Consider the following 10,821-nt stretch of genomic DNA (forward strand, 5'->3'; position numbering starts at 1 on the left):
GGGGGGGTCCCGGGTGGATTTGGGGGGGTCCCGGGTGGATTTGGGGGGGTCGGGGGGGTCCCGGGTGCATTTGGGGGGGTCCTGGGTGGATTTGGGGGGCCCGGGGGGGTCCCGGGTGGATTTGGGGGGGTCGGGGGGGGTCCATCCCTCGAGCCATCGCTGATTGCTGAGCAGATCCCTGAGGTGCCGGGGTGGGGGGGGTGGGGAAGGGGGGGCTCTGGGGACCCCCCCCCCCCCCAGGACCCCGCCCCCAGCCCGGGGGGGTCCCGGTCCCCGGGGTTTGTGCGGTGGGGCCGGGGGGGTCCCGGGGGGGGGGGGGCGGGGCTCGGTGTTTTCCTGCCAAATCTCCAAATTCCAGTTAAAAAAACCAAAACGCTGAGCCCTGGGGGGGGGGGAGAGAACGGCTGGGGGGGCGTTGCCAGGAGATGATGGTTGCTAGGAGACGATGGTTGCTAGGAGATGATGGTTGCTAGGAGATGCCGGTTGCTAGGAGACGTTTCCACGTGCAGCTCTGGTTGCAGGCGGTTGCCAGGGGCAGCTCTGGTTGCCAGGTAACCGTTGCCAGGGAGCCGTTGTCAGGGAACGGTTGCCACGGGCAGCCCCGGTTGCCGGGTAACCATTGCCAGGAGGTTCCCGGTTGCCAGGCAACGGTTGCCAGGCGCCGGCCGTTGTCCGGTTGTCCCCAGGGCGGTTCCAGGATTGTCCCAAGGAATGTTCCAGGCTTTGGGGGGGGGGGGGGGGGTGTTCCAGGCTGTTCCCAGGGGCTGTTCTGGGGTGGGGGGGGCGGTTCCTGTCCCTGTCCCTGTGTCTGTCTGTCTGTCCCGTGTCTGTCTGTCCGTCAGTACGGTGTGAACAGCAGCGGGGGCTGTGTCTGTCAGCCTGTCCCCTGTCCGTCTGTCCGTCTGTCCGTCAATAGGGTGTGAAGAGCAGCGGGGCGTGTCCCTGTGTCTGTCTGTCCGTCCATCCCATGTCCATCAATAGGGTGTGAAGAGCAGGGGGGCGTGTCCCTGTGTCTGTCTGTCTGTCCCATGTCCGTCTGTCCGTCAGTACGGTGTGAAGAGCAGGGGGGCGTGTCCCAGCCGCAGCGGGGGCTGTGTCTGTCAGTCTGTCCCATGTCCGTCTGTCCGTCAGTACGGTGTGAACAGCAGCGGGGCGTGTCCCTGTGTCTGTCAGTCTGTCCCATGTCCGTCTGTCCGTCAGTACGGTGTGAACAGCAGCGGGGCGTGTCCCTGTGTCTGTCAGTCTGTCTGTCAGTCTGTCCCATGTCCGTCTGTCCGTCAGTACGGTGTGAACAGCAGGGGGGGCGTGTCCCTGTGTCTGTCAGTCTGTCTGTCCGTCTGTCCCATGTCCGTCTGTCCGTCAGTACGGTGTGAACAGCAGGGGGGCGTGTCCCTGTGTCTGTCAGTCTGTCTGTCCGTCTGTCCCATGTCCGTCTGTCCGTCAGTACGGTGTGAACAGCAGCGGGGCGTGTCCCTGTGTCTGTCAGTCTGTCTGTCCGTCTGTCCCATGTCCGTCTGTCCATCAGTATGGTGTGAACAGCAGCGGGGCTGTGTCTGTCAGTCTGTCCCATGTCCGTCTGTCTGTCAGTACGGTGTGAACAGCAGGGGGGCGTGTCCCGGCCGCAGCGGCCCCGGCGCCGGGCGGAGCAGGGCGGGGGCCAGGGGGGGCCCGGGCAGGAGGGGGGGCCCGGGGGGGCGCAGGGCCAGGGGGGGGGCGGCGATGGCGGCGGCGGCGGCCGCGAGCGCCAGGGGGGGCGGGAGGAGCCCCCCCCCCGCCAGGGCCTTGGGCAGCTCCTTCGGGAACGGCAGCGGCGCCTGGGGGGGGCACGGCGGGGCTGGGGTCGGGGGAGCCCCCACTGAGACCCCAGAGCCCCCCAGGGCATCCCCAAATCCCCCCAGAGCCCCCCCCAGACACCCCAGGACCCTCCCCAAACCCCCCTGTGGAGCTCCCAAACCCCACAGATCCCCCCAGACCCCATAAAAATCCCCCCAAACCCCCAATAGGGCCCCCCATAGCCACCCCAGGACCCCCCCAACCCCATAGACACATCCCAGGACCCCCCAAACCCCCCTATAGACCCCCCCACCCCACAGACCTCCCCCAAACCCCCCCTTACAGACCCCCAAGGACCCCCCAAACCCCACACACACCCCCCAGACCCCCCCAAACCCTCCTATAGACACCCCCCAGAGCCCCCCAAAACCCCTTACAGACACCCCAGGACCCCCCCCAGACCCCCCCAAACCCCCCAGAGCCCCTCACTGACCCCCCAATCGCCCCCCCATAGACACCCCCAGACCCCCCCAGACCCCTTACAGACCCTCCCCACCCCCCAAACCCCCCTAGAGACCACCTGAGACACCCCAAAACCCCCCAATCGCCCCCCAAACCCCCCAATCGCCCCCCAAAGCCCCCAATCACGCCCCCAGCCCCCCAATCGCCCCCCAAACCCCCCAATCGCCCCTCACCATCTCGGGGGGGCTCCGGGGTTTCTTGTGGCGCCCCAGGAGGGGGTTGGGCTTCCCGGCCACCCCGTCCCGGTGCCGGCGGCTGGAGATGTGCTGGGGGGGGAGGGGCACGGGGGGGTCAGCGCGCCCCAAAACACGGGGGGACCCCAGGTGTGGGCATGGGCGGGGTCTGGGGGGGTTTGGGGGTCCCTGGGCGGGGTCTGGGGGCAGTTTGGGGGTCCCTGGGCGGGGTCTGGGGGCAGTTTCGGGGTCCCTGGGCGGGGTTTGGGGGCAGTTTGGGCATTTGGGGCTCAGTTTAGGATCCCAGCAGGGATTTGGGGTCAGTTTGGTATCCCAGATGGGAATTGGGGTCAGTTTGGGCTCCCAGTGGGGATTTGGGGTCAGTTTGGGGATTTGGGTTCCCTGGCGATCCCAGGGTCAGTGTGGGGTCAGTGTGGGGCCAGTTTGGGGATTTGGGTCAGGTTGGGATCTGAGGTCAGTTTGGGGGCTCCCCCCAGGATTTGGGGTCGCTGTGGGGTCCCAGTGGGGTCAGTATGGGATTTGGGGGGGGTCAGTTTGGGATTTGGGGGGGGTCAGTTTGGGATTGGGGCTGCCAGTGGGGTCAGTTTGGATATTTAGGGTCCCAGTGGGGTCAGTTTGGGATTTGGGGGGATCAGTTTGGATATTTAGGGTGCCAGTGGGGATCAGTTTGGATATTTAGGGTCCCAGTGGGGTCAGTTTGGATATTTAGGGTGCCAGTGGGGTCAGTTTGGATATTTAGGGTGCCAGTGGGGTCAGTTTGGGATTTGGGGGGGTCAGTTTGGATATTTAGGGTGCCAGTGGGGTCAGTTTGGGATTTGGGGGGGTCAGTTTGGATATTTAAGGTGCCAGTGGGGTCAGTTCAGGCCCGGCTCTCACCTGCTTGAGCTGCAGCTCGGAGTTGAGGCGCACGTTGCAGATCTGGCAGTGGAACGAGCGCTCGGGACCCTCGGCCGGGGGGGCGCCCCCGGAGCCCCCCCCCCGCGGGAAGGCGCGGATGGGACCCAGCCCCGAGCGGGCCTCGACCAAGGTCTTGTGCTTTGTGCCTGGGGGGACACGGGGCTGAACCCCCCCCGGGACCCCAAAACTGCCCTGGGACCCCAAAACACCCCCCGAGACCCCAAAACACCCCCGGGACCCCAAACCCCACCCAGGACCCAGCCCTGAATGGGCCTCGACCAAGGTCTTGTGCTTTGTGCCTGGGGGGACACAGGGCTGAACCCCCCCCGGGACCCCAAAACACCGCCGGGACCCCAAAACACCCCTGGGACCCCAAAACTGCCCCGGGACCCAGCCCCGAGCGGGCCTCGACCAAGGTCTTGTGCTTTGTGCCTGGGGGGACACAGGGCTGAACCCCCTGGGACCCCAAAACTGCCCTGGGACCCCCAAACACCCCCCAAGACCCCCAGGGACAGCCCTGAGCCCCAAAACCCCACCTTGGAGCCCCCAAACCCACAGGGATCCCCCTGAGAGACCCGAATGTCCCCCCCCCGTCACCAATGTCCCCCCGTCCTCGTGGTGTCCCCGATGTCCCCACAGTGTCCCCAGTGTCCCCCTGTCCCAGCAATGGCCCCACAGGGTCCCCACCTTGCAGATCCTGCAGCGCAGGGGTGGCTGTGTCCCCACAGTGTCCCCAATGTCCCCAATCCCCCCAATGTCCCCAATGTCCCCCCAATGTCCCCAATGTCCCCCCAATGTCCCCAGTGTCCTCAATGTCTCCAATGTCCCCGATGTCCCCAGTGTCCCCATGATGTCCCCAGTGTCCCCCTGTCCCAAATCCCCCTGTTGTCCCCGATGTCCCCAATGTCCCAAATCACCCCAATGTCCCCATGATGTCCCCAGTGTCCCCAATGCCCCCAATGTCCCAAATCCCCCCGATGTCCCAAATCTCCCCGATGTCCCCAATCCCCCCAATGTCCCCAGTGTCCCCAATCCCCCCGATGTCCCCAACGTCCCCAATGTCCCCAATGTCCCAAATCCCCCCAATGTCCCCGATCCCCCCAATGTCCCCGATGTCCCCAGTGTCCCCACGGTGTCCCCCCGATGTCCCCACCTTTGTTGTGAGCCTCCAGCTGGCTCAGGGAGTTCACGGCCACCTTGCAGAGCCCGCAGTACAGGAGCCGCTTGGCCTTCGCCCTCTCCTCCTCCTCCTCCTCCTCCCGCCCCCCCCCCGGCTCTGCCCCCCCCGCGGGGGGAGGGGCGGGGGGCGAGGGGGGCCCGGGGGCTCCGGGGGCGGCGGGGGCGGGGGGCTGCTCCCCTGGGGGGGGAAATGGGGGTTATGGGGGGGATTTGGGGGATTTGGGGAGGATTTGGGGGGGTTAAACAGGGGAGGGGTTATGGGGGGCTGCTCCCCTGGGGGGGGAGGGGGGGTTATGGGGGTTTGGGGGGGATTTGTGGGGGATTTGGGAGACTTGGGGGGTTATGGGGGTCTGGGGGGTGGGTTGGGGGATTTGGGGGGGATTTGGGGAGGATTTGGGGGGGTTAAACAGGAATTTGGGGGGGTTATGGGGGGCTGCTCCCCTGGAGGGGGGGGAAATGGGGGTTATGGGGTGTTATAGGGAATTAGGGGGATTTGGGGGGGGGTTATAGAGGAATTTGGGGGGCAAATTTGGGATCTGGGCTCCCATCACCCACCTGAGCGCTCGGGGGGGTCCCCGCCCGGGGGGGCCGCAGGCCCGGGCGGTTCCGGGGGGTCCCCGGGGTCCCCCCCCCGGCGGGCGCGGGCGGCCTCGAGGCCCTTGAGGCGCCGGGCGTGGCGATTGCCCTGGTAGTGAGCGGCAGCCTGGCTCTGGGGACACAGGGGACAGTGTGACACAGGGACAGGGACAGTGTGACACAGCCAGGGACAGTCACACACAGCCCAGGGACAGTGTGACACAGCCCCATTGCCCTGGTAGTGAGCGGCAGCCTGGCTCTGGGGACACAGGGGACAGCATGGGGACAGTGTGACACAGGGACAGGGACAGTCACACACAGCTCAGGGACAGTGTGACACAGCCTGGGGACATGGGGACAGTGACAGAGCATGGGGACAGTGCGGGGACAGAGTGACACCCCTGGGACATGGGGACAGCGTGGGGACGCTGTGACACCCCTGGGACACCGCCACCACCCCGGTCACTGTGTCACCCCTTGGGGACACCCTGGGGACACCCAAGTGCAAGCGCTCAGGACTGGGCTCCTGGGCCGTGTCCCAGTTTGTCCCGGGGGTCTGTCCCTGGGTTTGGGGGGGGGTCCCGGGGGTCTGTCCTGGTTTTGGGGTCTGTCCCGGTTTTGGGGGGGGTCCCGGGGGTCTGTCCCGGTTTTGGGGCAGGTCCCGGGGGTCTGTCCCGGTTTTGGGGGGGGGGTCCCGGGGTCTGTCCCGGTTTTGGGGGGTCCCGGGGGTCGCACCTCGGAGTTGAAGCGGATCTGGCAGACGCTGCAGGCGATCACCGGGCGCCGGGGCTTGGCCAGAGCCCCCAGCCCCCCCTTGGGCAGGGCCTCCATCTGGGGAGGGGGCACGGAGTGGGGGTCAGCACCCCAAAATAACCCCAAACATCCCAAAATAACCCCCAAAAACCAAAAATTCCCACCCACAACAGCCCATATCCCAGAAAGTCTCACAAATCCCAAAACACCCCAAAAACTGCCCCCAACCCCCCTTGGGCAGGGGCTCCATCTGGGGGGGGGTCAGCGCCCCAAAATAACCCAAAAAACCCCAAAACATCCCCAAAAATCCCCCCCGTCCCCCGCCCTCCCGGCCCGTTCGGCAGCGCCTCAGGAATCGCGCCCTGCCCAAGCCCGGGGGACCGGGAGGGACCGGGAGGGACCGGGAGGGACCGGGAGCGCCCCCACCCCCGGCGCGGCGATTTGGGGCTCCCGGGGTCCCCCCCGGGTGATTTTGGGAGTCCCATGGGCGGTTCGGGGGGTCCCGGGGGTGCCCCCGACCCCTCCCGTTATTGGGGGGTATCCCGAGGTGTGCGGGGGTCGCGCATTCCCTGTCCCGGGTGATTTTGGGGTCCCGGTGGGTCTGGGGGGTCCCGGGCGATTTTGGGGGTCCCGGGAGGGTTTTGGGGGTCCCGGGAGGGTTTTGGGCTCCCGGGTGATTTTGGGGTCCCGGGTGATTTTGGGGGTTCCGGGTTATTTTGGGGGTTCCGGGTTATTTTGGGGGTCCCGGGGGGGTTCCCCAGCGGCGGTCCCGGTTCGGGGGGGGTGGAGCCGGGGGGGGGTCCCGGTACGGCGGCCGGGAGGGGGCGGGGCCGCTCCGCCCCCCCCCCGCCCCGGGACCCCGCGCGCCCCTCGCGGCCACCGGAGCGAAACCCCCGAACCCCCCCCGGGCCGGGACCCCCGAACACCCCCGGGACATCCCCGGGACCCGCCAAAAACACCCCCGGGACCCCCCGGAACCTCCCTGGGACTTTCCCCCTATCCCGAGCACCGGGACCCCCGAACCCTCCGGTACCGGGACCCCCGAAACACCCCCAGGACCCCTAAAACACCTCCGGGACCCCCTCGGAACCTCCCTGGGACCCCTCCCCACGCCGAGCACCGGCAGCCCCGAACGCTCCGGTACCGGGACGCCCCTCACCCCGGCCGGGCTCAGCCCCGCAGCTCCCGCGGCCCCGCCGGTACCGGGACCCCGCGGCCCTGCCCGGCTCCCCGCGGCTCCCGGGCCCGCTCCGCTGCCCGCAGCCCCCCCGGTTCCCCCGGTTCCCCCCGTTCCCCCCGGCCCCGCTCACCGCGGGCAGCGGCGGCAGCAGCCGGAGCGCGGCGGCGGCGGCGGCGGCGGCGTCGGGCAGGAGGAGGCGGCCGGGGGGCGGCCCCAGCGGCGGCCCCGGGGCCCGCAGCATCGCCCTGCGCCGGGGGGGGGTCACGGGGGGCGCGGGACCCCCCCGGGACCCCCCCGGGACCCTCGGGGCACCCCCGGCCGCCCCCCAGAGCCGGTCCCGGTTCTGCCGCGGGGTTCCCGGCCCGCGCCGGGGGATGCGGGGGGGGCGCTGAGAGAGCTGCGGGACACCGGGACCCCCGGGACCCCCCCGGAACCCCCCCGGACCCCCCTCCCGCCGCCGGCCGCCCCCGCGCGTTCCCGGGTCCCTCCCGGGGGTCCCCGCTCCGCACCGCGCCGGGGGGAAGGGGGGGGGGGGGGTTGAGCTCCTTGGGACCCCCCCCCGCGGGCCTGGACCCCCGAACCCCGAAGATCCCAAACCCAAAACCCCAAAAATCCCAAACACCCCAAATCCCCGAAACCCCGAAAATCCCAAATCCCCCGAAAGCCGAAAATCCGAAACCCCGAACCGCAAACCCCAAATCGCGGACGCCGAAAATCCCAAACCCCAAATCCCCCAAATCCCCCAAATCCCCCAATCCCAAACCCCCCCGCAGTTCCCCCCCCTCTCTGTGGGATTTTGGGGGGGGGGTCTCCGTTACCTGCGGGCCCCCCCGGCCGTTGGCGCGCGCGGCCCTGCGGGGCTGTCCCTGCGTGTCCCCCCCCCTGCCCGTGTGTCCCCCCCCCTCCGTGTCCCCCCCCCCTCGGTGTCCCCCCCACCCCCCCCCCCGTGTCCCCTCCCCCCTCGGGGGCTCAGCCAATGGCGGCGCTCGGAACTGGGGCACGGGGGGGGGAGGGGAGGGGGCGGGGCCGCCCCGCGCGTGTCGCGCCCCACGCGTGTTCCCTCCCCCCCCTCCCCCCCCCCGCGCTGTCCCCTCCCCTCCCCCCTCCCCCCCTCTCCCGGCCCCCCGCCCCCCCCCCCCCAATCCCGGTTCTGTCCCCCCTCCCTTCCCTCCCCCCGCGCTCGCTCACGTCCACGCGCGCGCGTCCCCGCGTCCGTCTGTCCGTCCCGCGCGCCCCCCCCTCCCCTCTCCTCCCCCCGCCCCCCCCCGTGCGCGTGCGCGCGGCGGGCGGGGTCGCGCACGTGTCGGGACACGCGCGTGCGGGGGCGGGGGGAGGGGCGGGGGGACGGGGACACACCCTGGGAGCGTGGGAATGGAGGGGGCGGGGGGGACAACACCGGGGCAGGGACCCCAAAAATCCAGGGACCCCAAAATTCACAGACCCCAAAAATTCCGGGAACCCAAAATTCAGAGAACCTGAAATTCACAGATTCCAAAATTCAGGGAACCCAAAATTCAGAGAACCCAAAATCCAGAGACCCCAAAATTCAGGGAACCCAAAATCCAGAGACCCCAAAATTCAGGGAACCCAAAATTCAGAGACCCCAAAATTCACAGACTCCAAAATTCAGGGAACTCAAAGTTCAGAGGACCCGAAATTCAGAGACCCCAAAATCAGAGAACACAAAATTCAGAAACCCCAAACTTTAGAGAACCCAAAATTCGGAGAACCCAAATTCAGAGGCCCCAAAATTCAGGGACCCCAAAATGAGAGACCCCGAAATCAGAGCCCCAAAATCCAGAAATCCCCAAATCCGAGAACACAAAATTCCGAGACCCCAAAAATCCAGGGACCCCAAAATCCAGAAATCCCAAAATCCAGAGATACCGCCTTGAGAGAACCCAAAATCCAGGGACCCTAAAATTCCGGGACCCCAAAATTTAGAGATCCTAAATTCCAGAGAACCCAAAATTTAGAGACCCCAAATTCAGAGAACGCAGAATCCCGGGAACCCAAAATCCAGAAACCCCAAAATCCAGGGAACACAAAATCCAGAGGCCCTCCAAAATTAAGAGACCCCCCCAGAGACCCCAAAATCCAGAGCACCCAAAATTTAGAGACCCCAAAATTTAAAGACCTTAAAATCCAGAGACCCCAGAGAGACCCCACAGAATGCGTTGGGTCTCTGGATTTTGGGGTCTCTGATTTTGGGGTCTCTGGGTTTTGGGGTCTCTGATTTTGGGGTCTCTGATTTTGGGGTCTCTGGGTTTTGGGGTCTCTGATTTTGGGGTCTCTGGATTTTGGGGTCTCTGGGTTTTGGGGTCTCTTAATTTTGGAGGGTCTCTGGATTTTGGGATCTCTGGGTTTTGGGGTCTCTGGGTTTTGGGGTCTCTGATTTTGGGGTCTCTGGGTTTTGGGGGTCTCTGGATTTTGGGTCTGTGATTTTGGGGGTCTCTGGGGGGGGGGTCCCCAATGATCGGTGAATTATTGATGAAATATCGGTGAATGATCAATGAATTATTGATGAGTGATCAGTGAATTACCCGTGAATTACTGATGAATGATCGATGAATTATTGATGAACTATTGACGAATTATTGATGAGTCAATCATTAATTATTGACACCGGACGAGTCCCGGCTGCTAATGAGGTGTAATTGAGCCCCGGCAGTGTCCGGGGGCAGCGGGCTGTGACCGCCGGAGTGGCACCGTGTCCCCGTGTCCCCGAGTGTGTCCCCGTGTCCCCGTGTGTGTCCCTGTGTGTGTCCCCGTGTGTGTCCCCATGTCCCTGAGTGTGTCCCCGTGTCCCCATGTCCCTGAGTGTGTCCCCGTGTGTGTCCCCCATCCCTCTGTGTGTCCAAATGTCCCCATGTCCCTGAGTCCCTGAGTGTGTCCCCGTGTCCCCATGTGTGTCCCCATGTCCCTGAGTGTGTCCCCGTGTGTGTCCCCGTGTCCCTGAGTGTGTCCTTGTGTCCCCGTGTGTGTCCCTGTGTCCCCATCCCTCTGTCCCCATGAATGTCCCCGTTTGTGTCCCCCTGTCCCCGAGTCCCTGAGTCTGTCCCCGTGTGTGTCCCCGTGTCCCTGAGTCTGTCCCCGTGTGTGTCCCTGAGTCCTCGTGTGTGTCCCCGTGTCCCCGTGTCCCGCATCCCTCTGTGTCCAAATGTCCCCATGAATGTCCCCATGTCCCCAAGTGTGTCCCCGTGTCCCTGAGTGTGTCCTTGTGTCCCTGTGTCCCGCATCCCTCTGTGTCCCTGTGAATGTCCCCATGTGTGTCCCCGTGTGCGTCCCCATCCCTCTGTGTCCCCCGTCCTGTGTTCCCATGTCCCTCTGTCCCTCCTGTGTCCCCATGTCCTCGTGCATGTCCCCAAGTGTCCCCCTGTCCCCGAGTGTGTCCCCCTGCCCATGCGTGTCCCCCTGTGTCCCCATGTCCCTCTGTGTGTCCCCCCATGTCTCCATGTGTGTCTCCCCTGTCCCCAAGTGTCCCCTCATGTGCCCGACACCCCCTGTGTGTCCCCCCCTGTCCCCAGGGTCCCTCTGGGTCAGACTCGTTTATTGGGGGGCCCCGATGCCGCCCCCCCCATAATTAAATACAAACCGAAGCCCCCCTGGCCCCCCCCGCGCCCCCCCCGCCATAGTGCAAACCCCCCGTGACACCGGGGACACCCTGGGGACACCCTGGGGACACCCCGGGGACACCCCGGGGCCAGGGGGGGTCCGGGCTGAGCCCCCAACTCGGGGTCAGTGCAA

At 66.3% G+C, this 10,821-nt stretch overlaps 1 protein-coding gene across 1 annotated transcript; it reads right to left on the minus strand.

The window, feature by feature from the left end:
- Positions 1-320: 320 nt before the first annotated feature.
- ZNF385A (zinc finger protein 385A) lies at positions 321-7,943 on the minus strand. The gene is made up of 8 exons (XM_066567554.1): positions 7,893-7,943; positions 7,205-7,319; positions 5,877-5,972; positions 5,121-5,274; positions 4,540-4,743; positions 3,366-3,532; positions 2,469-2,561; positions 321-1,814 (listed from the first exon to the last, which is right to left on the minus strand). The coding sequence occupies exons 2-8, from the start codon at positions 7,313-7,315 to the stop codon at positions 1,584-1,586; spliced, it is 1,056 nt and encodes a 351-aa protein (XP_066423651.1). The 5' UTR covers positions 7,316-7,319; positions 7,893-7,943; the 3' UTR covers positions 321-1,583.
- Positions 7,944-10,821: the final 2,878 nt, after the last annotated feature.

The sequence above is a fragment of the Molothrus aeneus genome, chromosome 30, assembly GCF_037042795.1.
Source record: "Molothrus aeneus isolate 106 chromosome 30, BPBGC_Maene_1.0, whole genome shotgun sequence".
In the NCBI taxonomy this organism is placed as follows: Eukaryota; Metazoa; Chordata; class Aves; order Passeriformes; family Icteridae; genus Molothrus; species Molothrus aeneus.

Excerpts from the sequence above, each read along its gene's own strand:
- ZNF385A (XM_066567554.1), bottom strand. The coding sequence starts at position 7,315 with ATGCTGCGGGCCCCGGGGCCGCCGCTGGGGCCGCCCCCCGGCCGCCTC. Across the intron at positions 4,744-5,120 it reads GGACCCCCCCGAGCGCTCAG|GGGAGCAGCCCCCCGCCCCC; the intron begins GTGGGTGATGGG and ends TTCCCCCCCCAG. Across the intron at positions 1,815-2,468 it reads CCCGGAGCCCCCCCGAGATG|GCGCCGCTGCCGTTCCCGAA; the intron begins GTGAGGGGCGAT and ends TGCCCCCCCCAG.